The 27,823-nt window shown below is 38.7% G+C and overlaps 1 protein-coding gene and 1 pseudogene across 1 annotated transcript; one reads left to right on the forward strand and one right to left on the reverse strand.

The window, feature by feature from the left end:
• Positions 1-1,320: 1,320 nt before the first annotated feature.
• On the forward strand, positions 1,321-25,251 carry TAF7L (TATA-box binding protein associated factor 7 like). Its single transcript, XM_045582421.1, is given in 12 exon segments — positions 1,321-1,388; positions 2,435-2,513; positions 4,603-4,736; positions 5,557-5,683; positions 5,932-5,987; positions 8,980-9,021; positions 12,343-12,415; positions 13,489-13,602; positions 14,237-14,530; positions 14,731-14,843; positions 16,301-16,360; positions 24,753-25,251. Coding segments are annotated over 12 exon segments (1,203 nt in total). The 5' UTR covers positions 1,321-1,322; the 3' UTR covers positions 24,798-25,251.
• A 216-nt stretch (positions 25,252-25,467) lies between these two features.
• LOC118720075 lies at positions 25,468-25,960 on the reverse strand (annotated as a pseudogene).
• Between the last annotated feature and the right edge of the window lie 1,863 nt (positions 25,961-27,823).

Consider the following 27,823-nt stretch of genomic DNA (forward strand, 5'->3'; position numbering starts at 1 on the left):
CCCTAAAACCCAAAATGCAAGCCTCTCAAAATCTACTCAAAATAGATGGAAAATAAGATGAAACATAAAGATTAATTACACTTTACAGAAGGTGTATTTTTTAAAAATATATATTTTATTGATTTTTTACAGAGAGGAAGGGAGAGAGAGAGATAGAAACATCGATGAGAGAGAAACATCGATCAGCTGCTTCCTGCACACCCCCCACTGGGGATGTGCCCACAACCAAGGTACATGCCCTTGACCGGAATCGAACCTGGGACCTTTCAGTACACAGGCTGACGCTCTATCCACTGAGCCAAACTGGTTTCGACAAAAGGTGTATTTTTAAAATATAAATGGATATGTCTTAGGATTCCTTTAAATAGCTTTTAGAGATATTTCAAATAGGTGGTGTTGTGAGGCTTATACAAAATAATAGACATAACACATTCAATGTAGTGCCTACACATAGAATGAACATAGTAAATGTAGAAATGAAAATCAAATTGGATTTTACAGTCTTTCATATTATCTTTCAGGAATGTCTATTCAATGAAGTTAGGTGTACTCATATAGATAGCTTATCCATAAGAACTGGACTTTTTGAAAGGTAGCTCTGAGCTATTTATGCTGGCTCTAGAGTCATAAAAGCTGCCTGCTCCCCTACGGGCTTGTTTAGTTCTTACCAATCAATTATAGTGAATGAAATATTGAAAACTTAGAGCTTATTTCTAATAATCACGGAAAATTTCTGCCTGTGGTTTGGGGGTTGATTTCTGACTTTAGTTGGCACCCTCCTGCAGAGGAATGTAGTTTGCTTCACTTACCCCTCACTGACCCTCTTCACTTACAAGTGGTGAAATTGTAGTCCTTTATCTGAGAGTCTAAAAATATTAAAAAGACTAAATCATGTTTTTAAATTTTATTTATCTATTGTCTAAAGTTTTACACATGTCTCCTTTTCTTCCAATTGACCAATTGACACCCGTCCGCCCCCCCCCCCCAGCCATTCCCACCCCGGGCAAGCCCCCACCGCCCCAGTGTCTGTGTCCATAAATCATGTTTTATAACAGCTCTGACTTTTTTTGTTATGTTATTTGGGTTGATTTTTTAAAATCTTCAAGTATTGTAGGGAAGATAAAGAATTTTTAAAATAAAGAAGTTATTTCAAATAAGGTATTTCAGAACTGTACACACACACAACAGTCCAGTGAGAATTATGGGCCGGACCTTGTATAATTTAACCAGTACTACCAGAAGTGATTAGCAGAGGGAACAAGAGGAGTTTTGGTGATTTTCTGTTGGTTTTGTTTTTGTTTTCAGAAACTCAAACTCCAGAGATGAGTAAAACCCTGCAGGAACCTCCTTACGAAATTGAGAACCAGTTTATATTGCGTCTGCCTCCGGTAAGAAACCCTTGTATCTCAGAGCAAATATCTTCAGTATTTTTAAAAAATATATATATTTTATTGATTTTGTACAGAGAGGAAGGGAGATAGTTAGAAACATCGATGAGAGAGAGTCATCGATCAGCTGCCTCTTGCACATCCCCAATTGGGGATATGCCCACAACCAAGGTACATGCCCTTGACCGGAATTGAACCCGGGACCCTTCAGTCCCCAAGCTGAAGCTCTATCCATTGAGCCAAACCGGTCTCGGCAATATCTTCAGTATTAGCTCTGCTTGGATTCTGTACCATTTCTACTTAAGATAGGCTATAAAAACTGAGAACATTTGTTTCCCAGGAATCATGTTCTATTAAGCAGTCCTATCCCAGCGTGTACTCTTTTAGCAGCATTCCTTTTGTCCTGTACATACCACCTATCCTGTGAGTTGATTTCCTGGCAAGCAGCTGTGACAATGATGGATTCAGTATCAACAGCCTGCTCATTGGACAGCCAAGATGACTTTTCTGAAATCCTTTCTGTCACCTCAAAAGGGCTAGTGAGAAGGACCAGCACTATGTTCTTCCAACTGATCATCATACAAGGCTGTTAAATCTCCTCTCAACATTGTGTTAGGTTCTTTTCCCCCATTGAGACCTATATTCAAGTATTGTTTAGTCTACAAGACTATATTAAGATGGGTTTCAGAAAGTTACTTCTCTCATTAGGGTTAATTAATATATTCAGTAAACTGCAGCTAAATCTTTCTTTAGCAACTATAACTGAAAGGCAGCAGTGAGAGGCAGGAATATAGAACTAGGAGAAGGCATTAACTGCAGCTACTAAAAATCAACAATGATATTAGAGTTCACCTCATCCTAAATGGTACGTGGCATTATTCCTAATGTTTGGGAGGCTTAATGTGTGTGTGTATGTGTGTGTGTGTGTGTGTGTGTGTGTGTGTGTGTGTGTGTGTGTGTTTTAAGAAAGACTGTCTCTGAAATATCTGTTCTATTAGCTGCCAAGTAGACAATCCTTCTAATTTGTCAATTTATCTCCTTTTTAGGAACATGCTGCTACTGTCAGGGGAATGATGCAATCCGGAAGTGTTGCCATGAAAGATAAACTAAAAATTGACTTGTCTTGTAAGTAGTTAATATCCACTCACCATACATTGAACAGTAACTTATTAAGAGATTGCTCTATGCCAGGTGCTCTACTCCATACTAAGGATTTGAAAAGAATAGAAGTGTTCTCTGTCTTGATGGACTCTAAGAGGGGCTTAAATCATTCCCATCTCTTCTTTTAAGAGGAAAGGAAGTAGATATTATACAACTTGAGGTAATTATCAAAATGTGTATAAGAAAGAACGTGGGGGTCAACTGTGGGATTTGCATGCTGCTGATTATCTCCTACATACAAGCTTTGGGATTTCTGACTATAACAAATGAAAGTACTGTTCTTTGTTTACAAAGGTGACACAACTTTCTCTCTTTTAACAACATTTATTAGGTTTTATAAATATAGAGAAGCACAACCTATGCCCTGAAAATCTGTGTGAATGTGCATTTAAACTGTGATTGTCACTTTGACTTTAATTCTAGTTGGATCACCTATTACAAATCAAAAGCTGCAGAGGGTTTTTTTTTTAAATTATAGAATAATTTAAAGTCCTTTTTTTCAGCAAATTTTACATGACAATACATGGTATTTATTCAATAAATTTTTTATGTTAAAAAGAAAATAAATACAGAGGAGTATATAAAGAAGGAAATATAAAATGGCCCATAAGGGCAATACAAGTTTATGGCTAGAAAATTCAAATAAAACAAAAAAGTTCAAAAGGAAAAGCAAAACTCTCTTTCACAGTGCCCCGAAGTCAGTGCCAAAGATAAGTAATATTAACAATTTCTCCTTGTATTTCCTTACAGACAAAACTTTTATGCATAATATCATCATTTAAATAATCTCCGTTTTTAAAATTAATTTACACAAAAAGGGTCATGTCAAATATAGTTCTGCATCTTTTTTTTCACTTACTCTTAGAAGATTACACTTGACTCCTCAAAAGATATCCATATTTGAGACATCTGGGCAGGATTCAGAGTCGCCAGTATATGAGTATATGTATATCCTATATAATAAAAGGTTAATATGCAAATAGACCGACCAGTGGAATGACCGGTCGCTATGATATGCACTGACCACCAGGGGGCTGACAATGCAGGAGCTGTCCCTTGGTGGTCAGTGCACTCCCACAGAAGGAGTGCCACTCAGCCAGAAGCCAGGCACAGGCTGGGGAGCACAGTGGTGATGGCGAGAACCTCTCCTGCCTCCGTAGCAGCAATAAGGACCGCTCGGGAGGATGTCCACATACTGGCTTAGCGGGCCTAAGCCAGTAGGTGGACATCCCCCTGAGGGGTCCTGAACTGCAAGAGGGCACAGGCCGGGCTGAGAGCGCCCCTTCCGCCAGTGCACCAATGTTGTGCACCAGACCTATAGTATATTAATAATATACATACTTTTTATTTTTAAAAGTTTTTAATCCTCACCCAAGGATGTGTTTATTGATTGTAGAGAGAAGAAGTGTGTGTGTATGTGGGGGGGGGGGGGGGGGGTCGGGGAGAGAGAAACATTGATCGGTTGCCTTCCATACTCGCCCAGACCTGGAATCAAATCAGCAACCTTTTGGTGTATGGGACAATTTTCCAATCAACTGGGCCACCTGGCCAGGGCTACATATTTTTTTTCAGTGTTTGATGATTATATAGAATTTTATATTTGTGAAGCTAACTAGAGGTTATAAATTGAGACTTGCTACCAAAATTCTAGGATCAATCTTTCCTTCACCCAACCCTTTGAAAACACCCATGCATAATGACATGATTGAATGCTTCTTATGGTATCAAAATGAATGGGTTTGAATGAATGGTGTTTGCCTTTCAAGATGAGAATGAAACATTTACTACTTTATCCACATTTGTTCACAACCATTACTAAGAAAATTTGATACTTTTGATCAGTGACACAAACTGAGGGAAAATGTATTCCATTTACTCTGCCTTCTTTCCTCTGGGGAGTTATTAAGTGCATATATAACTCTAGCACTATGAGAAATAGTAGATTTCACTAAAAGACTAGTTTATCCCACACATTGTCTCAGTATTCAAATTCTAAGAAGTTTAAGAGTACATGGAGAAGATGTCAACTTTAATATTTCCTGCTTCTCTTTAGCTGATGGACGTCATGCAACTGTTGAGGTGAAAGATGTCTCACTGACGGCTAAGGTGGTTGATTTGCCTTGCGTTATTGGAAGTATGAAGACTCTCGACAATAAAATGTTTTATAAAACAGCAGATATTTCCCAAGTATGGATGAGTTTTCTTAATCTCCTAGCTCTCACATCCTTCTAGGAATCCCTTTCTCCCTCCCTTTCTCTGTTTTTATTTATTGATTTGAGAGAGAACATTAATTGATTGTTCCACATATTTATGCATGCATCCATTGATTGATTCTTGTATGTGCACTGAACAAGGATTGAACCTACAACCTTGGCATATTGGGATGACACTCTATCCAACTGAGCTGCCCAGCCAGGGCCCTTTTCTATTTCTTTCTGTGCTCCTTTACACTTGGTGAATGGCTGCTTGTCATTTCTAATTCCCAGCTCAACTGCACAGAAATACAATGTCATGTTCTGGTTTAGTGTTTTATTCGTAATTTTCCCCTATTTTATTTTATCCAGGTAGCTTTTAGAGCCCCCTGTTTGCCACTTCTAGTGACTTTAATTATTTGAAATAGATGAACATCTGGATTTTCTTCTAAACTCTCTGATAAAACAGTATGCTTTTAACTGTTGAGATTTACACTGGTTCTTATAATCTCTTCTCTTGATTTTTTGTTTTCTTTCTAAATCAAAATGCTAGGATATATCTGTTTTAAACACATTCCTTCTACAGTGTTAAACACTCAAGCTAAAAAAAAACCCCAAAAATCCACTCAGAGTCCACATACAGACTCCACATGCCAAGACACAGAATGAATCCGAATGTATGTAATACTTGATTTTCTCGAAATGCCAAGTAACATTGTCCTTACTTCTATGCTCTGGTGGTAAGAATGATCATGATTCATTACTAATCCAAAGTTTATGTCCATAGTCAACGTCTTCATTTTTGTTAAATGCAGATGCTTGTATGCACTGCTGATGGTGGTCCCCACTCTTCTCCGGAAGAACCTGTTACCTCTACTGATCTTAAAGTAATCAAGAAAAAGGAAAAGAGGAGACGGAAAAAATATGCCTGGAAGCATGGCAGTAAGTCACCAGCCCTTTGCTCATTTTGGCTGACTACATTTATCTGTTGAATCATAACTACTTGTGAACCAGACACCCATTTTAAAACACTTGGGTGTTTGGTTTATTAGGCATCCAGACATTATTTAAGGAATGAGTCATGTCATGAGCCAGTAGTTTATAACATGACATTTCTCCTTGTCAAATTCAGATAGATGTGTGACTACCATCAATACTATATACGTTTCACTATGTTAAATTTATTTTAGTTACTCCACCACTTAAGAATGTCAGAAAGAAAAGGTTCCGCAAAACAACAAAAAAGGTTAGTTTCATGCTATTTCTGTCCCTAAGGGTGGATTGGAAGAGGATTTTGGGGGTGGGGGGAAAAAAGAAATAGTTCATTGAGGATCAATTTTTCATTCATTTATATGTTCAATAAACATTTATTGAATGTGAGCTAAATGCCAGGCACTGCGTGCTAGCAGTTGGAAATATATAGTGAACAAAAAACCAACCTGATCCTTGAGGTTATAGGCTAGTCCTTTAGGGATCTGTTTGTGTCTTGATTTTGAAACCTTCTGCTAATGCTTTTAGTTTTCAATTACAAGATTTAGTTTTAAAGTGAACCCATGCAGAACCTGAGAATTGGGAATTGTGGTTATATTCCTAACCTTACCTCAGATTTTTACAATCATGAGCAAGCTACCAGAGTATTGTAGTTTGGCTTTATTTTTTAATTAAACTTAAAAAAATTTATAGAGTTGTGTGCAGTTGTTAGAAAAAAAGGGAGTTACCATGTACCCTTTACCCAGTTTTCCCCATTGTAACTTTTTGCAAAACTATAGTACAATATCAGAAAGAGGAAATTGTCATTATTACAATTCACCAATCTTATTTAGATTTCTCCAGTTTTACTTCTACTCCTCTATATGTGTGTTTAGTTGTCTGAAATTTTATACTATACGTATGTTCATGTCTCCACCTATACAGTCAAGATAATAAAGAGTTCTGACACCACAAGAATCCCTCATCTAGCCATTTTATAGTCATGCTTATCTTACACCTTTAGTCTCTAACTTCTGGAAATCACTAACCTGTTCTATAATTTTGTCATTTTGAGAATGTTATATAAATGGAAACCTACAATATATAATATTTAAGATTGGCATTTTCCACTTAGCATAGTTTTCTTTTTATAAAAATGTATTTTATTGATTTTTTTACAGAGAGGAAGGGAGAGAGATAGAGAGCTAGAAACATCGATGAGAGAGAAACATCGACCAGCTGCTTCTTGCACACCCCCTACCGGGGATGTGCCAGCAACCCAGGTACATGCCCTTGACCAGAATCGAACCTGGGACCTTTCAGTCCGCAGGCCGACGCTCTACCACTGAGCCACACCGGTTTCGGCAACATAGTTTTCTTAATATCTGTGCAAGTTGTTGCATGTATCAATAGTTAATTCCCTTTTATTGCTGAGTAATTTCATGGTATGAATGTACCACAGTTTGTTTAACTGTTCACCCATTGAAGAACATCTGGGTCATTTCCAGTTTTTGATTATTATTATTATTTTTTAAATATATATTTTATTGATTTTTTATAGAGAGGAAGAGAGGGGGATAGAGAGTCAGAAACATTGATGAGAGAGAATCATCAATCAATTGCCTTTTGCACACCCCCTACTGGGGATGTGCCCACAACCAAGGTACATGCCCTTGACCGGAATCGAACCCGGGATCCTTCAGTCCCCAGGCCGATGCTCTATCCACTTAGCCAAACCAGTTTCGATGAGTTTTTTATTATTATAAGTAAAGCTGTGAGCAGATTTTTGTGTGAACATGAGTATCCGTTACTTTGGGATCAATGACCAGGAGTGCAATTGTTGGGTCATATGGTAGTTGCATGTTTAATTGTATGAGAAACTGCCAAACTGTTTTCCAGAGTGGCTGTACCATTTTACATTCCCACCAACAATGTATGTGTGAACTACCTTCTCCATATCCTCACCAGCATTAGGGGTTGTCACTATTTTTTATTTTAGCCATTCTGACAGATGTGTAGTGATCTCCTTGTAGTATTAATTTGCATTTCCCTGATAACTAATGATGTTGAACAACTTGTTTGCGTATTTGCCATCTGTTTAATCCACTTCAGTCAAATGTCTGTTCATGCCTTTCACCATTTCTAAATTGATTTTTTAAATTGTTGACTTTTGAGAGTTCTGATCTCAATATTAGGGCTTTTTGGTCAGATATCTGGTTTGCAATATTTTTCCCAGTTTTTTTTATGAGGTCCAGTTTATTGATTTTTTTCTCGTTAAGGGTCTTACTTTTTGTGTCAAGCCAAAAAACTCTTTGTCCAGTCCAGATTTTCAAGATTTTTTTCCTATATCTTTTTTCTAAAAATTTTAGATTTCACATTTAATTCTACTATTTGTTTTGGCGTTAATTTTTATAAAAGGTATAAGGTTTAGTTCAAGGTTATTATTATTATTATTATTATTTGACTTTACATGTTCAATTGTTCCAGCACCATTTGTTAAAAAGCCTATCCTTCCACTATTTTATTTCTTTTATACCATTGTCATAAATTGGTTGGAAAAAAAAATTGGTTGGGTATATTTGTGTGAGTCTTTTTCTGAGTTCCTTGTTCTGGTCCATTAATCAATGTGTTGATCCTTCCATTAATATCATATGTAGCTATATAATGTTGAGAAATCAAGATGACTGTTCTCACTTTATTTTTCTTTGTCAAGATTGTTTTAACCTTTTAGACAGCCTGTACCTTTCCATATAAATTTTAGAATAAGACCGGGCAGTGTGGCTCAGTTGGTTGAGTGTCATCCCATGCACCAAAGGTTACTGGTTCAATTCCCAGGCAGGGCACATGCCAAAGTTTTGGGCTGGATCCCAGTGGGGGAGTGTGCAAAAGGAAGCCAATTAATGTTTATCTCTCATTAATATTTCTCTCTCTCTCCTCCCCTTCTTGTCTCTCTAAAATCAATTTAAAAACATATTTCAAAAAGATTACATATTACCTTTTAGAATAAGTTTGTCTACATCTATAGAAAAATCTTATTGGAATTTTGATAAGGAATTTCATCAAACCTTAGATTAATCTGAGGAGATTTTACATCTTTACTAGTCTTTCAATCTATGAACATAGTTGCCTTTTATATTGTCAGTCTATAGCATTCATTGAATGTCTACTAAATTAAACCTAAGTTAAGACTAGTTTTAGAACTCTTTATGCCTTAGTGAAGTACAACAATCGTACTATAACTTCATTGTTTATTATGTTTTATTTTATAGCTGTTTAATTTCAAATAAATTGAAGAAGTCAGCTTTACTGAGGTAGAGCAGTCATAACCTATTGCTTGCCCTTAGTATGTTTTATTTCATAGCTTAATTTCAAACAGATAAATCATAAAAGTCACTTTCAAGCCTTTCTTCTCACCACTAATCCTCACTCCCACACATACACTGAATTTATTCACTGAAAAATGAATTCATTGATTAATGTCTGATAACTCCTAGAGGAAAAGATATAGTTTGGCCAGTGAACCCTTGTATTCTAATCTGCGTTTTTACTCTGATATTTATTTATTTATTTATTTAAATTTAATAAATCTTTATTGTTCAGATTATTACAATTGTTTCTCCTTTTCTCCCCCATAGCTCCCCTCCACCAGGTTCCCACCCAGTATCCTCATACATGGTGTACAATTTTTGTCCAGTCTCTTCCTGCACCCCCAATATCCCTTTCCCCCTGAGAATCATCAGTCCACTCCCTTTCTATGTCACTGATTCTATTATATTTACCAGTTTATTGTGTTCCTCAGATTTTTAATTCACTTGATTTGTAGGTTCACTTGTTGATAGATATGTATTTGTTGTTCATAATTTTTATCTTTAAGTTACTTCTTTTTCTTCTTAAAGAATACCTTTCAGCATTTCATATAATACTGGTTTGGTGGTGATGAACTCCTTTAGCTTTTTCTTATCTGTGAAGCTCTTTATCTGACCTTCAATTCTGAATGATAGCTTTTCTGGGTAGAGTAATCTTGGTTGTAGGTTCTTGCTATTCATCACTTTGAATATTTCTTGCCACTCCTGTCTGGCCTGCATAGTTTCTGTTGAGAAATCAGCTGACAATCGTATGGGTACTCCCTTGTATGTAATTAACTGTTTTTCTCTTGCTGCTTTTAAGAGTCTCTCTTTGTCTTTTGCTCCTGGCATTTTAATTATGATGTGTCTTGGTGTGGTCCTCTTTGGATTCCTTTTGTTTGGGGTTCTGTGAGCTTCCTGGACTTGTAATTTTATTTCTTTCACCAGGTGGGGGAAGTTTTCAATAATTATTTCTTCAAATAGGTTTTCAGTATCTTGCTCTCTCTCTTCTTCTGGAACCCCCATAACTCGGATGTTGGTATGCTTGAAGTTGTCCCAGAGGCTCCTTACACTATCTTCAACTTTTCGGATTCTTTTTTCTCTTTGCTTTTCTGTAGGAGTGGTTTTTCCTTCTTGGTATTCCAAATCTTTGACTTGATTCTTGTGTTCCTCTAGTCTGCTGTTGGGTCTCTGTATAATATTTTTTATTTCAGTCAGTGTATGCTTAATTTCTAGTTGGTCCTTTTTCATATCCTCAAGGGTCTTGCTAAATTTATTGGAAATTCTTGAAAAACCTTATAATTGTGGTTTTGATCTCTATATCCAGTCATTTGTTTTCCTCCATTTCTTTCATTTGTGATCTGTTTCTTTGTCTCCACATTTTCGCTGCTTCCCTGAGTTGATAGGGTAGCTTTGTGTGCTAGGTGTTCTATATGGTCCAGTGGGTCAGCCTCCCCAGTTACCTGAGCTGGATACTCTTGGTGCACTCCTTTGTGGACTGTTTGTACAGCCTTGTTGTAATTAAGTCTTGATTGTTATTGGTATCACTGGGAGGAATTGACCAGGTCAATTGGTTGTGAGTATCAGCTGTGTCTACGCCAGGAGACCTCTGTGCTGGAGACAGCCTTATGGGACCAGACTTGCAAAATTGCAAAAGCCTCTGTGCTAAGCTTGGATGACGCAGAGTCTCAGGGCTGAGCAGACAGTCTTGGCTTCCTGTCAGCCCTGCCCAAGGCACCTGGGTCTCAGTGTCCCTTGGTAAATCGCTGCAAGCATCTCTAAGAGAAAACTGCCCTCGAGTTTTGCCCATTGCCAGACAGTCCAGTTTCACCCCAATGAATCTGAATTCCCAGATTCTCGCCTAGCACTGGAGTTCAGAGAAGTCTGGAGCTTCAAGTTTACTCCAGCCATGGGCACAGTTAGCAGTCAGTCCTATCTGTGTGCACTGGCATGTGCTCCTCCAGAACTCTGCCTTTTTGTGACTCCTTGAGTTTCCACCTGACAGTCCAGATACCCCTCATAAGTGTGTGGGTCCCCAGGGGCTCGCACAGAACTGGGGTTCAGTGCAGTCAGGAAGTTCTGACTCTCTTCTGCTAGGGAAAGCCTTTCTCTCTACCTGATAGTTCAGACTCCCCCCATATGAGCCTGGGTCCATGGAGTTTCGCCTGGAACTGGAGTTCAATCCAGTCGGAACTGGGTTCAGTGCAGTCAGGAGCCTCCTTTTCCCTCCCATCAGAGAAAGCCAGCCAGGCACTCAGCTGCCCTTCCTCTCTTTGTGCGTGTTTCTGTACCTCAGCCCTTTTCAACTCCTCTGATTCTCTGTGAGCTTTTCTCTTTCCTTCTAGTTGTAGAATTTCCACTCAGCCAGCTTTCCTGTGGTGGTTCTGCATGATATCTGTTCTGTATTTTAGTTGTAGTTTTGAAATTGTTGTGTGAGATAGCAGTTTAGGCGTTTACCTATGCCACCATATTGGTTTCTCTCTGATATTTATTTAAAAAGCCATTTCTTAGAATTAAGGGTTAATTTTTTACCAGCAGTTTTTTGCAATTGCTATCCCCCCTCAAAGTTCTAATTTCTATCTGTGGCATAATGAATCAGTTGCTGTGGAGATGATTATCTAAAACTGGTTTAAGGGAGAAGATATAGCTAAGACCCATATTTTAATAGGAAAATATCTAATAATAAAGATGTGGGGAAGTGGAATCCGGGAATTTGGATCTTAAACTAAATTACTTTTAAATATCAAATAAGGAATTATAGTTCTTTGCCAATGTGAGTCAGGGCAAGTAGTTAAAAATTGAGGCCTAAGGGTTGCACCTCTGAGACAGGTCTTTAACATAGAGGTGCAGGTTAAAAAGATTAAATGGCTCAAGAAATTTGATTGTGAAAAAGAATAAGCTTAACATACACAAATCTAGAACCTGGTCAAGATTCCTTCATAGTCCTAGCTTGTTTGGCTCAGTGGGTAGAGTGTCAGCCTGTGGACTGAAGAGTCCCAGTTTTAATTCAGTCAAGGGCACATACATGTGTGCAGAAGGCAGCCAATCAATGATTCTCTCTTGTCATTGATATTTCTATCTCTCCCTCTGTTTTCCTCTCTGAAATCAATAAAAATATATTTATGAGAATATTTCTTCATGATTAGCATTACTTAAAGTATAAATTTGGATGGATATCTTAAAGAGGATTAATTATTTGAATTTGTATATAGGAAAAGGGCTTTCCTGGAAAACACAGGGTGTTAAATGGCATTACTAATATTCTTCCCATTCCCCACTTTGGTCCAGGGCACTGACTCTCCTGATTCAGAAAAGGAAGTGAAAAGATTGCTGTGTTCTGATGCTGAAGCTTTCAGTGTCCGTATCCTTTAAATGAAGGGCACAGTGCATGAATTTATGCACCTTGCAAGGAACTGTGGGCCAGGAGGCTGCGGTTGGCACAGGTGCAGGTCTCGGCCCATACTCTGAGCCCTCACCTGGCCCCTCCCACTGTGGCCCCTGGTCCCTTATCTGCCAGCAGCCCCACTCCTAGTGCTGCAATTCCCATGCACTGAGGGCATTGGCCCCACTCACGCGCATGCTACTGGTGCAAAGTGATTGGATTTGGCACCAGCGGCGGTGCAAGCGGGGCGGACCCCCTCAGTAGGGGCAAGTGGTGGCTGCTGCCCCTATCGCCCCTCAGGAGCAGGGGGAGGTGGAGAAACCCTCAAGAGTGATCAGGGCTGGCAGTTACCACTTGTACCCACTGATGGTGCTGAGCTATAGGGACTGGTGCCAGGTGCCAGTAGAAGACGGAGGCTCCAGTGCTGGCAGCAGGTGTGAGTGGGGCTGGCGGCAGGACCACAGTGTGTGGGAGCAAAGAATTTTTAGTAATATCCAGAGGCTCGCCCTGATGACAGCGACTGGTGTCCCACCTTGGTCTGGCACTCCTACTCACCTGCTCCACATTCCATCATGACTGATGCCTGCCATGTTCCATGGTCTGCCTCCTGCTGCTGATGCCTGCATTTTCTGCATGTGCTCCCTGATGGTCAGCACACATCATAGCAACTGGTTGTTCAGTTGTTCTGTTGTCTGGTCTATTTGCATATTATGGATTTATATATATAGAGATAGATAGATATGTCCTGTGTAGTATGTTCCATTTCATATGTACTTGCTGACAAGCCCTCACTTCTGGTACTTATGTAATGATTTTGATGTATGGAATTTAAGATTTTTGGAAATGTTACTTTCTAGCTAGGAACAATGAATTCATAAAATAAAAATTTATTTACCTGTGTAATTCAATATAATGCACTTCTCCATACAAAGAATCTAGATAGAAAGGCCTAAAGTTGGATTAAAATAAATAATCTTTCAGCAGAGAGCTTTTTTTCTTTCAATGGTGTCTTCTCCTTTCTTTCTGCTTTTTTCCTTGACTGCCCCTTTCAGGATGGGAAGTAATTGCTGAAGGTGAAGCCAAGGAAATTGAAAATCAAGGCTCCATTCCAAGCTTTGAGATGTCCCCAGGAACAAGTGGCTATAAACAGGTTGATAGATCACCAGGTATTTTAAAAAAGGCAAAAAACAGGAGCTCCAGACAGGGTAGGTATTGATGCTATGCAAAAATATTCTCTTTAGACTTACAGGCCAATTACAGGTTCTTCTTTCTGCTTATTGGTCACTCAGTACTTTGTGGGTTTTTTATTGCAGTTCTAATTTCTTATCAATCTATGGTATTATAAATTTCTATGGGACCTTAGATTCTCTAAATATCTTGATCATTTAATAAATTAATGAATGCTACATTGTTTTATATTTCTTGTCCTAGTTTTTTTTTTTTTTTGAAGGGATTAATCTTCCTACAAAAGAAATTACTTATAAAATTCATTGGTTAGACAAGCTGGTGTGGCTCTGTCTTGAGCATTGACCTTTGAACCAGGAGGTCACAGTTTGATTCCTGGTTAGGCCATATGCCTGGATTTCAGGCTTGATCCCCGGTAGGGGGTGTGCAAGAGGCAGCCAATGAATGAGTCTTTTTCATCATTGATGTTTCTATCTCTTTCCCTGTCTCCTTTCCTCTCTGAAATCAATTAAAAAAATTTCATTGGTTGCCCAGAAAATTTGAGAGGAAAGAATACAATGGCAGCTGGAATGGGAGTCACTTGAAAAGTTTCACCTTCTTGCTTAAAACCAATAGAATATCATATGCTTCGGAAGATACTCAGTGATTCTAGCAATAGCAGTGATGATGATGACGAAAAGTATGAGGATGATGATGAGGAGGAGGATGAAGAGGAGGAGGAGGAGGAAGAGGAGGACGATGATGATGACGACGACGACGATGATGATGATGATGATGATGAAGAATTTTACTACGATGATAGGAATGAAGAGGCAGAACAGTATTATGAAGAGAATCTACAAAGGGAGCTACAGGCAAAGTTAATTGAATTTGGCCATTGTAAGACAAAGGAAGGAATCAGCTCAATAGGTAAGTTAGAAAAGAAAAGGCAAAGGGGTGAGATAGAATGGGTGGCAGTGCCTAAGATTGATTCTAAACATACAGTAGTTGCAAGGCTAAGTTTGAAAAGTTATTGCTCAGATGCATAGTGGACTTTTAGTTTATTTGGATTTCAGTCCATTAGTTTAGGCTGTGTTTAGATACATAAAGTTTCTGTCTATCTCTGTTAGTTATGGAAATTCGGAAGCATATTCATTACATGGAGAAAAAGCTCCAAGAGATTCATTGTAGAGCACAAAGACAAAAGGATCTCATCAAGAAAGTGGAAAACCTGACATTGAAGGTAAATTCTTGTTGGCTGGTATAAAAATATCTTGGTATCTTACTTTTAAAATCCCATCTTGTGTTTCCACTCATGTCCTCATTGAGCAGCATTCTTGTTCATTCATGAAGATAAACAACCTCTTAGAACCCCCGAATAATAGATAGCTCTACTTCCTTTTATCTGAGTAATTTTGATAATTTCATATAAGCATTTTTTTGGAAGGGACTAGGAGACTTGAGATAATAATTTCCTATACTGAGCATTTCCTATGTGAAAGGCACAGGAAGAGCTTAGTGTTTTACATGTATCATCTCATTCCATCCTTACATCCAATAGGTACTGTTACTATTCCCATTTTATAGATAAGGAATTCAAATTCAAAGTGGTTAAGTAACTTTCCAAGGACCACAGAAAGCGGTAGGACATAGGATAAATCCAGTTGTTTGTGCTAAAATGTTTTCATTGCAGTGAAAGAGAATTAATTAAATTTGTTTTTAAATTTTATTGTGCATCCTTGAATAAGAATCAATATCTTGATTTATTTTTATTAATACACATTTAATCTAAAAGAAAATGTATATTTATGCCATGTTTGCTTTCCTTTTTGTAGTGAGGGAAATTCTGAAGCGTCTGGAGAACTATATTAAATGACCAAGTGAGATAATAGATGTGAACACACTTTGAAAGATACAGATATGTGATATTATTGTTACATGCAGTACTAGTTAAGAATAGTAATATTCTGCCCTAGAGCAGGGAAATGGAGGCACTCATTAACACCAAATTCCAAGCCAGCTTTTTATTTTTTATTTTTTTATTTAAAAAAATATATTTTATTGATTTTATACAGAGAGGAATTGAGAGGGACAGAGAGTTAGAAACGTCGATGAGAGAGAAAATCGACCAGCTGCCTCTTGCACACCCCGAACTAGGGATGTGCCCGCAACCAAGGTACATGCCCTTGATCAGAATCGAACCCGGGACCTTTCAGTCTGCAGGTCGACGCTCTATCCACTGAGCCAAACCAGTCCCAGCCCAAGCCAGTTTTTAAAAATAGTTCACCACAACCAAAGGATTTGTGCTAACTAGAAAAATGTAACATGAGGCATGTCAAACCTTTATTTCAGGACAAGAAAAAAAATGCTATTTAGGGTATATAAAATCAAGTTGATGGTCTTTTGGTTAGGGGGTGCAGTTTTATAAATCTTTTAAAAAGAGTGCTCTTTTGTTATGACTGTTTTCTTACTTATAAAATTATTTGCCAAACTGTTTGCCTCTCTTGGTTCTTCTTTTTCTTCTTCTTCTTCTTTTAAAAAAAATTTTTTTTTATTAAATTATTATCTGTGTACATATTTTACCATTGCCCCCCCATACATACCCACCCTCCCCAGAGTTTTGTGTCCATTGGTTGTACTTTTCTTTTCTTTTCTTTTTTTGAAACTCAACATGCATTATTTACACAATTTGTTTTTCAGAATCATTTACGCTCTGTACTGGAGCAGCTTGAGTTACAGGAAAAACAAAAAAATGAGCAGGTAAGAAATGTGTTTTCAAATCAATCAGAAAATATTTGATACAAATAATACCCCACCCCACCCTCAATCTCATTCCTGACTATTCTTCTTTGTTGTTGTTGTTAATCCTCACGGAGGATATTTTTTCCATTGATTTTCTAGAGAGTGGGAAGGAGGGAGAAGGCAAGAGAGAGAGAGAGAGAGAGAGAGAGAGAGAGAGAGAGAGAGAGAGAGAGAGAGAGAGAGAGAGAGAGAGAACGAAGGAGGGAGGGATGGAGGGAGGGAGGGGAGGGAGTGAGAGGCGATAGATAGATCGATAGATATAGAGACGATCGAGCGAGACAGAGACAAACCATTATGTGAAGAACCATCGATTGGTTGCCTCATGCATGCACCCTGGGGATGGGATTTGCAACTTGGAAATGTGCCCTTGACTGGGAATTAAATCCAAAACCCTTCCTTGGGAGGGCCAATGCTCTAATCACTGGACCACACTGGCCAGAGCTCTTTTCTTATTTTTAATCCTCACTTGAGAGTATGCCTTCATTGATTTTAGAGAGAGAAGAAGGGAGGGAAGATGGGAAAGAGGAGGAGGAGGAGGAGGAGGAGGAGGAGGAGGAGGAGGAGGAGGAGGAGGAAGAAGAGGAGGAAAAGAGAGAGAGAGAGAGAGAGAGAGAGAGAGAGAGAGAGAGAGAGAGAGAAACATCCATGTGAGAGAGAAACATTGGCTGCCTCTCATACATGCCCCATCTGGGGATTGAATCTGAACTGGGTATGTGTCCTGACTCTAATGAACCCAAGACCCTTTGGTGCATGGAACTAAGCTCTAACAAACTAGCCAGGGCTTTGCTGTTCTTTATACCCTGTTTCCCTGAAAATAAGACAGTGTCTTATATTAATTTTTGCTCCCAAAAATGTGCTAGGTCTTATTTTCAGGGGATGTCTTATTTTTCCATGAAGAAGAATACGGCACACATTTATTGTTAAATGAAAATAAAGGAAATTTATTACCTGTCTACGGTATGGTAGTACGGTAGTTGTCAACACAAACCAGACAAACTATGAATCCTACAGTATTAAGAATTTACTCATTTATTCAATAACAATCATGTCATCATCTTCTGGAACATCATCATAACAATCCAATTCCTGAATTTCCTGGTGAATTTCTTGTGACTCCATTTCTTTCCGAATCAGTGGACCAAATCTCTCATGTTTAGCCTATGGGGTCCTTATTTTTAGGGGGATGCCTTATATTTCACTCAGAAGGAAACCTGTAAGTAGGTCTTATTTTTGGAGGATGTCTTATTTTCGGGGAAACATGGTAGGAACAGTAGTGGTCAAATCTTCTAAATAACGGTAGCAGGTTGGAATACGGTTTTTGTGAAAATTCACTCATTCAGCAGATATTAAGTGAAATGTCTATTAAATGAAATGTTCTGGATGTACAGAGTGTTTTTTTAAATTTTATTCTTCAATTACAGTTTACATTCAATATTATTTTGTATTAGTTTCAGGTGTACATCATAGTGGTTAAACAATTAAATAATTTACAAAGTGTTCCCCTTGATATTTCCAGTATCCATCTGACACCATACATAGTTATTAGAATATTACTGACTACATTCCCTATGCTTTGCTTTACATCCCCATGGGTATTTTGTAACTACCAATCTGTACTTCTTAATCCCTTTACCTTGAATAAGATATATACAATACTTGTCCTCATGGAGCTAACAGCATAGCAGGGAAGGTTGACAGTAAACAAATTACTCAAACTTAAAGGTGCAAATCATGCCCTAGCTAGTTTGGCTCAGTGGATATAGCACCAGCCTGAGGACTGAAGGGTTCCAGGTTCAGTTCTGGTTAAGGGTATGTACCTTAGTTGTAGGCTCGATCCCTAGCCCTGGGTCAGGGCGCATGCTGGAAGCAACCAATCAATGTACCTCTTTACATTAATGTCTTTCTCTCTGTGTCCTAACCCATCCCTTCCGCATCACACCCTCTAAAAATAATCAGTGGGAAAAAATATCCTTGGGTGAGGATTAACAAAACAAAACAAACAATAAAAAAAGAAGAGGGTGCAAATCGAAGAAGTGCTATGAAGGAAAAAAAAGTCAATGGTCTTCTTTGAATAAAGACAATCCTGATTTAATTGGGGTGTGTGTGTAATAAGCCTTTCTGAGGAAGTTATATTTAGGTTGAGATCTGATGGATAAGTCCAAGCTAAGAGGCGATGAAAAGCTTCTTGGGTGGAACATATGCCAGGTCTTATATTTGGAAAGAACTCAGCCTCTTCGAGGATCTCTGGAGTATTCAAAACAAGAAAGAGAGTGACAATATAAGGTTGGAGAAATAGGCTGATGCCATATTGTCTGGTCCCTTGCAGGCCATGATAATGAGGATGGATTTTAGAAGCCCTTGAAGAGTTTTAAGCAGGGGATTAACATTTAATTTAAAAGATCACTCTGATTATTATATGGAGAATGTATTATAGGAGGGCAGGAGAGGCTGTGTGGTAGTATAATAAGATGATGGTAACTGGACTAAGATGTTGGCAATGGAGATGGAAAGAAAAAAATATAAAATTTAACTGTCATATAAATGTTTTATAACAGCTTTATTGAGATATAATTCATATACCATACAATTCACTCATTTAATTTTTACCATCATTTTTTTTAAAAAAATGGACCTCAAAACGAATACTTTATAGGAGTCAGATAAAAAGTACTGCTGCTTAGAGGCTTCAAGAAATTTGCATCGTGTATAAATACACACTACAGATACACAGATACCCCTATATTTAACTCAGTGCTTGATAAGTCCCTTTACCACATAATGTCCTTTGCCCTGCAAACTATATAGAGGAAATTTTTAACTGCATAAATGAATTTAAGTATTTGACTATGTTGTAGGAAAAAAATGGAGTAAAATTAAACATTGTCATTCTCTTGACTGTAAGAGTATACCATCACTTTCTTATTTGGCAGCAGTAGAAATACATCCATGTTATTTTTTTTAAATTCACCAATTTAAATTATACAATTCGATGGCTTTTAGTACATTCACAGAACTGTGCAACTATTACCACAATTAACCTTAGAACATTTTCATTATCCTCAAAAGAAACCTGTATCCATTAGCATTCACTTCTCATTTCTTCTGAATCATGCCTACACTCCACCTCTAAGCAACCACTAATCTACTTCCTACTAGTTTACTTTCCCTATTCTGGATATTTCATATAAGAAGAAACATATATATTCTTTTATGTCTCATTTATTTCATTTAGCATAATGCTTTGAAGGTTAATCCATGCTGCAGCATGTATCAGTACTTTATTTCATTTTATGGCTGAATAATATTGTATTGTATGGATATACTGTACCACATTGTGTTTATCCATTTTTATATCAATGGACATTTGGGTTGTTTCCACATATTAGCTATCACTAATAATGCTGCTATGAACATTCATATATGGGTGAATACCTTTTTAAAGGTAGAATTGATGAGACTAGGCCAATTACTGGGTGTTGAAGGAGAAGAAGTATTAAGGATGCATGCCAGATATCTAACTTGAATAACTATTATTTAAAGCCATAAGAGATTGAGCAGAGTGGAAATATTAGGTCAGTGTGTGATAAGTGAGGTTCAAGTAGCTATTGATATATAGAAAATATATGCTGACTCCATCCCTATACTTTTGAGGGTCACAATTTTAAAGAGATTGGAGGTCATATTATGAGAATAGGCTTAACATGGGACTCTTAAGGTAGAGATGATCCTGTCCCCCATCCCCATCCAACAAGGCCAGGGGGATTCTTATGTTCTGTATCTTCCCTTCCCCTCAGCAAATCACTTATCCAAGTACTGCTTATAAACAATCATATGAACGGTTAATACCAAGATTTCTTTAGCACCCCCTAAGCATCTTTGTTTTCATCAATGTAAGTAGTTAGTATTGGGGAGTGCTATTTTCAACAAGAAAGATAGCTGTAAACTTTATTCACCCAGAGCCCTTTATGTTAATTCATTTATTTAATGTACATTTATTGGGTGCCTATTTAAGCTAGATTCTGCAGAGAACTACAAAATGATTACAACACAGCCTCTGCCTCCATTGGGGGAGTGATTATGAGAAGGATAGGAATTTAAAGGACTGAGAGCTCACTTTTGTCCACTGAGATTATGGAAGACTTTATGGAGAGGTGGTGTTAGACTGGGGCCTTAAAATGTGGGTAGGGTTCTAATAAGGAGATAGAGAAAGAAGGGCATTCTGTATAGAAAGTAGCATGCACAAAATGGCTCTGGGGTATTGATGACAGGCTAAAGAGTTTAGATTTTTTTTAAAAAATATATATTTTATTGATTTTTCTTACAGAGAGGAAGGGAGAGGGATAGAGAGCTAGAAACATCGATGAGAGAGAAACATCAACCAGCTGCCTCTTGCACACCCCCTACTGGAGATGTGCCCGCAACCAATATACATACCCTTGACCGGAATCGAACCTGGGACCTTCAGCCCGTAGACCGACGCTCTACTACAGAGCCAAACTGGTTTCGGCAAGAGTTTAGATTTTTGATGTAGGTCATAATGAGCCACCAAAGCTTTTTTTTTTTTTAACCTTGGGAGTAGTAATTCAGGAGGATTTATCTGCCAGTAATGTAAGGGAACAATCAGAGGGGGGAAAGACTAGAGGAAGATTTAAGAGAGAAGAAATCAGAACTCCACAATTGATTAGACTTAAAGGATAGAAAGGGGAAGAAAGAGGAGTTCAAAGCCTGGGTAACCAGAAAATGGTGTGACACTAACACAAATGAAGACAACAGAAAGATATTATTGGAGTAGAGGATGGGGAAGATGATTAGTTGAGTTGGAAGCACTCTAAAATGGTAGAGTGGAGAGTGGCTCATGCATAGAAATGATCACTGAAGCTGTGGGGATAGATGAGTTAGCCAGGTTGACTGCTCAGCAAGATGTCTGAACCTATGAGGAAAGCTACCTTTAGGAGGTGGTGGGGGAAGAAAAGAGCCCACAAAAGAGAAAATTGGGCCAGTCAGTGGTTGTAATCACGGTTAGCATCTGAGTGAAAAAAGCCTCTAGGTTACTGCAGATGGCAATTATAGTAGTTTCAGTAGATGGTATGCAGCTTAGGATCATTTTGCAATGCTCCATTCTTTTTATTTCACAGAATGAAAAACCACATTGGTATGTAGTGAACTAAATTGAATAATATTCGAAAACCATCTTTGTCCCACGGACAGTATATTTCTGAGTGTTATTAGTCACTTTGCCATTTCAAGTAAAACAAAAAAAATTAAATCCTACATCACAAAAGATCCAGGACTTCTGACTTTGAACGCACTAGGATAAGTAGAACATCACAAGCTCCTGATTGGCCAGAACTCTGAACCAGTTTGCAAGTGTCTCTCTTTTTTATTTTTTTAAATAAATTTTTATTGTTCATATTATTACAAATGCCCCCCCCCCCCCATTGCTCTCCTCCACCAGGTTTCCATCCCACCCTCTGCCATTTCCCCACCCCCCATTGTCCTCATCCATAGGTGCACAGTTTATGTTCAGTCTCTTCCCACATCCCTCTCTCCCCTTTTCCCCAAGAATCATCAGTTCACTCCCCTTCCATACCTCTGATTCTATTATATTCAACAGTTAATATTGTTCATCAGATTTTTTTTTAATTTCCTTGGTTTTTAGATTCACTTGTTGATAGTTATGTATTTGTTGTTCATAATTTTTATCTTTATTTACTTTCTCTTCTGAAAGAATCCCTTTCAGCAATTCATATAATTCTGGTTTGGTGGTGATGAACTCTTTTAGCTTTTTTTTTTTATTAGTGAAGCTCTTTATCTGGCCTTCGATTCTGAGCGAAAGCTTTGCTGGGTAGATTATCTTTGGCTGTAGGTTCTTACTATTCATCACCTTGAATATTTCTTGCCATTCCTGTCTGGCCTGCATGGTTTCTGTTGAGAAATCAGCTGACAATCGTATAGGTGCTCCTTTATAGGTAACTACCTGCTTTGCTCTTGCTGCTTTTAATATTCTCTCTTTGTCTTTTGCTCTTGGTATTTTAATTATGATTTGTCTTGGTGTGGTCCTCTTTGGATTCCTTTTGTTTGGAGTTCTGTGCACTTCCTGGACTTGTAAGTCTAATTCTTTCACCAGGTGGGGGAAGTTTTCTGTCACTATTTCTTTCAGTATGTTTTCGATATCTTGCTCTATCTGGGACCCCCATAATTCTGATGTTGGTTTGCTTGAAGTTGTCCCAGAGGTTTCTTACATTATCTTCAACTTTCTGGATTCTCTTGCCTTCTTGCTTCTGCGGAGGAGTGTCTTCTGGCTCTTTATGTTCCAAATGTTTGACTTGATTCTTGTGATCTTCCATTCTGTTTTTAGGACTCTGTATAATATTTTTTATTTCAGACAATGTACTCTTTATTTCTTGTTGATCCCTTATCATTTCTTGTTGATTCCTTATTAATTCCAGTTGATCTGTTTTCATATCCTCATAGGTCTTATCAACCTTTTCTAGGAAATTCTTGAAAAACCTTATAAGCGTAGATTTGAACTCTATATCCAGTCGCTTTTTGTCCTCCATTTCTTTCATTTGTGATCTCTTTCGTTGTCTCAGCATTTTCGCAGCTTCCCTGATGGTGTGTGGGGGGGGGGGGTTTCAGGGTGGAGCCTACAGCCCTGGCTTCCGTCAGCCCCGCCCTATGGGGCTCCTGATTCTCAGTAATCCCCAGAGTCCTTCAGTACTCATTGCAAGCACCTCTGAGAGAAAGGTGCCCTCGATTTTCGCCTGCTACCAAACAGTCTAGGCTCTCCCCCAATGAGCCTGGAGCTGGGGTTCAGTTCAGTTGGAAGTGGAGTTGGAGGTGGCGTTCAGAGCAGTCCGGAGCTTTTGTCTCCCCGCCAGGGCAATCCCACGGCACAGCCAACTGTCCCTTCTCTGCATGCAATGTGTGCGCCTCCGGGACCTCCTTTCGCTGCTCCCCTGGGGTTCCGCCTTACAGCCCAGCTCCCTATGAATGAGCCTGGGTCCCCGGGGTCTGGCCTAGAACTGGGGTTCAGAGCAGTCAGAACTGGGGCCCAACACAGTCGGAGCTTTTATCTCTTTCCCGCTAGGGAACACCAGCCAGGCACTCAGCCACCCTCCTCTCCGGCTCCGTCCTCTCTGCACGCGCCACGTGTCTCCGTACCTTAGGCTTTTACAGCTCCTCTGCGCTTCCTTCTGGTTTTCTCCTTGCTTCTTGTTGTAGAATTTCCAGTCAGTCGACTTTCCTGTAGTTCTGGGTAATGTCCATTTTATATTTTAGTTGTATTTTATTGAAATTGTTGTGTGTGGCTGCGGCTAGGTGTTTACCTGTGCAGCCATCTTGGATTCTCCTTGCAAGTGTCTCTTAATGTGGCAAGAAAAAGCAGCTAAGACCCAGTATAAGACCTACTGTGTTCAATGAGTCAAGAGGCTCTCCCAACTGCCTTACCTTCTGACTCTTTAAATATGGCTACAATAATCCCATCTCTATTACTCCTACTCTTCCCAGAAGTACAAATTCTTAACAGCAATCATATTTAATTTTTCAGTATATTCCATTTTAAAGCTTCCTTTTATAAGTTTGTCAAAATAAAGGACAATATCATGGCTGCAGCATTGTGTACGTATTCTTTTTGTTTGTTAATCCTCATTGGAGTATATATATTTTTTAATTTTTAGAGTGGGTAAAAGTGAGGATGGGAGAAAGGGAGAGAAAGAGGGAGGGAGGGAGGGAGGAAGGGAAGAAAAGAGGGAGGGAGGGAAGGAGGAAGGGAGAGAAGGATGGAGAAACATGGATGAGAGTGTGACACAATTGGTTGCCTCCTGCATGCACCCAGGGATCCAACCGGCAACCCTTGAAACCCAGGTACGTGCTCTTGACTTGGAATCAAACCTGCAACCCTTCAGTGCCCAGGTTAACACCCTAACAACTGAGAAACACCAACCAGAGTTCTGTATGCATTCTTTTTTATTTGTTTGTTTATTAATCCTCACCTGAATTATATTTTTCCATTGATTTTTTGAAGAGTGGGAGAGATAGGGAAAGATAGTGAGAAACATCAATGTGAGAGAAACACATCGATTGGTTGCCTCGTGCATGTGCCCGGATCAGGGCCCAGGCTAGGAGGAGTCTGCAACCAAGGTATGTGCCCTTGATGGAATCAAACCTGGGACCTGCATTCTTGACTGTGACATTGTTCTTTGGAATATCACAAGATTAACATACCATATAAATGTCAAATTACAGTTTTTTGTTTGTTTGTTTGTTTGTTTTTGGTTCATATAAGTAAATTCTAGATCAAGTAGTGGAACTTGATGAAATTTTTATGTTTTTCTGCCTCTCTCTACAGATAATTTCCCTACAGGAAAAACTGAAATTTTTTCTTGAGAAGTGAGGAGAGCCTTCAGCCTTATACATCTAGATTGAAGACTGCATGAAACTGTTTGTTTGTTTCATTGCTTTATGTTGAATCATTTGTATTTGTTTCTCTGAGCCATTTTTTTTTTTGCTAACTATATTTGAAATTTCTAGTAGTGTAGAAATGGAGTGTAGAAAGGGACAGAATATAAAAAAGTAGTAGACCTAAGGACCCAACTCAACTATGGGACTTTGCTTCTCTTTATGAATTTGAGAATTATTTATATTGCTCTATTCTATGGTGCCATCAGATGGTTCAGTCATGCTTGCCAAAAATAGTCTAACCTTGAAGGCTATGCAGCTGGCTTGCTTATGTTTTAGCCTTTTCTTCTGTTTGCTATATATTTTTTCTAAAACATTGAATAAATTGAGTCATTTCTACCAAAGGCTAGAACTGGCTACGGTGAATTTAAGTGCCTACTTCATGGCAGCTAATACCCTGTTTCCCCGAAAATAAGACAGTGTCTTATATTAATTTTTTCTCCCAAAGTTGCACTAGGTCTTATTTTCAGGGGATGTCTTATCTTTCCATGCGCTAGGTCTTATTTTTGGAGGATGTCTTATTTTCAGGGAAACACAGTAGTAGGTTATGCCCCGTCTCTGTACATATAATAGGGGCTGCTTTCCTGCTCATGGATGATTTTTTAAAATTTTTATTAGTATTTATTTCATGCTGAATTTACTCCTGAACCGTAGTTTTTGTTTCTTCAGTTTCGTCTGGGATATCTTTTCCTTCTGCACATCCTCTTCTGGTGTAGGAACAATCTGCTCTTCTTCAGTAAGGAGCATCTCCTCGTGGCAGGGAGAGCTCGTGTATGAATTAATCCGCCCATGAGCTCTGTAAGTTCAGTGTAGCATCTTTGGAGCTTTGTTTACGTGGATGTGCTTAATAACTAGAGAATCTACATTTAAACCTTTAAGTTCGGCATTACTCTCTGCATTTGTAAGCATGTGCAGCAAAAATTCAGCACACCTTTTGGGCCACCAACCCTGTGTCCAACCCCACTGTTTGGCCTGGGCACACCTAAAAATGCCAACATTATAACAATGGAATGGCACACATTGCTTCTGTAAACTGGCACCCTTCACATACTTGGTGGCTTTTCAAATATGCATACCCTTGATGGCCTGGGTAGTTTTATGAGTGCTCTTTTAAAAATTTTATTATTTTATATATATATATATATATATATATATATATATATATATATATATATATATATATATTTCAGAGAGGAAAGGTGAGGGAGAGAGAGATAGAAACATCAATGATGAGAGAGAATCATTGATTGGCTGCCTCCTGCACACTCTACATGGGATCGGGCCCGCAACCAGGCCATGCGACCTTGACTGGAATCAAACTCGGGACCCTTCAGTCCTCAGGCCAATGCTCTACCCACTGAGTCAGACCAGCTAGGTCTCATGAGTGCTCTTAAAATGAAAACAAAGATTTGAATCTCTTGATTTGAATAATTTTGTGAAGTTTTCTGAGTAGCGAACCATTTTCAGAGGGTCACCTCAGGCCACTTATGGGAAGAGTCAGGAATGATTTCTTGCCACTACAATCTTTGTTCTGATGTTGTGTTTTTAGGACTGTGTCTGGTTGTTATTTGTTAGCTAAGGGAATAGTTAGAGCAGAGATTAAATTCTAAAGGTTCCCTTTATTCTGAGCCTCTTCATCCTAACCTCCATCAGAAAAGGTTAGGAAAGACCAAATACTTGTGATGACTGTGAAGACTCCTTTAAAAGCTGTGGATGCATATATTTTTTTTAGATGCACTGTTAAGGTTTTCCACTTTGTATTATTTAAGCAATAAATAAATTATTTATTTTAAATAGATTGCTGTCACTTTATTAAACCACTTCCAAAAGGAAACTGGAGAGATAAGCAGTTAACTATGATTAGGAAATGTCACAAGATGCTGGCAGTACTGAAGCTCCTTCTAAAGAGCTCTTAGGATAACTTCTAAAGAACTAAGCAAATCATCTCATATTAACCATAGAGCTCCAAAATTTTTGTTGAATTATGTTTTAGTGGAATGAACATATGATTGAAATCCCAGGTCTACTACTCACCTTGGACATGTTTCTATACCTCTTAGAGCCTCCAGTTCCTCATCTGGAAATCAAGGGTGATAATGCTTATTACCAAGAAGCAGCTGAGGGTTTTCTGGAAGTAGTCTAGCTAGACCCAGGTCTGGTCCCAATTAATGAAGTTGGAAATGTACTCACAAATTTTCTCTGCCACTTCAGGTGCTCCAACTCCAAATTGAAGTTAGTAAGCCAAGGGCAGAGAAGGGAGGTCAATATGTATGGAAGGGTCTATGGAGGAGGGATAAAGACAGAAGGAATGCTGGGGGCTAACTAATGCAGGGAAGAAGGGGAATTAAGGGAGATAGACATGTTAAGGGCAAACTAAATGAAGCCAAGATTAGATGAGAAGTTATAAGATAGCTTGAAAACCAAAATGATATAAAAAATATTACCACCCCCCAACCCCCACAGAAACCCAGAATTTAAAAGATAAGAAGAAAGAAAATGGGGGAAAGGAATTGTCAGAGGCAGAAGGTGGAAGAAGAGGCAGGGTTTGAAAAGAAGATAGACCTTTTCAAATGAAGGAAGGCAGGGGGCTGGAACAGAAACATAAAAAGTACTCAGGGCACTTGGCTGGAGAGACTGAGGTCAGTGAGGGTGGCACATATGCCGCACATGCCATCCAAGGGTGAGAGAGGTAAAAGAGTCCTATCCAGCCTCTGCCTGATACTCCAGCCCAAGAGCAGCCAGAGCTCTGCTGAGAGGCAAGGGGGAAGGGAAAATAACACGAGGGGACAAGGTCAAATTCATGTGTCTGCAGTGCCCTTTCATTACTTCTAATACCATATCTCATTGTAACCGTAGGCAACTGCTTTACCATTGCACTCCAGTCCCCCAAGGCTTATTGCCACCCTGACTGTCCACCTCACCCAAAATACACACATATGATATCTCACAGAGTCTTTTTTT

The sequence above is a fragment of the Pipistrellus kuhlii genome, unplaced genomic scaffold (assembly GCF_014108245.1).
Source record: "Pipistrellus kuhlii isolate mPipKuh1 unplaced genomic scaffold, mPipKuh1.p scaffold_m20_p_16, whole genome shotgun sequence".
Classification (NCBI taxonomy): Eukaryota; Metazoa; Chordata; class Mammalia; order Chiroptera; family Vespertilionidae; genus Pipistrellus; species Pipistrellus kuhlii.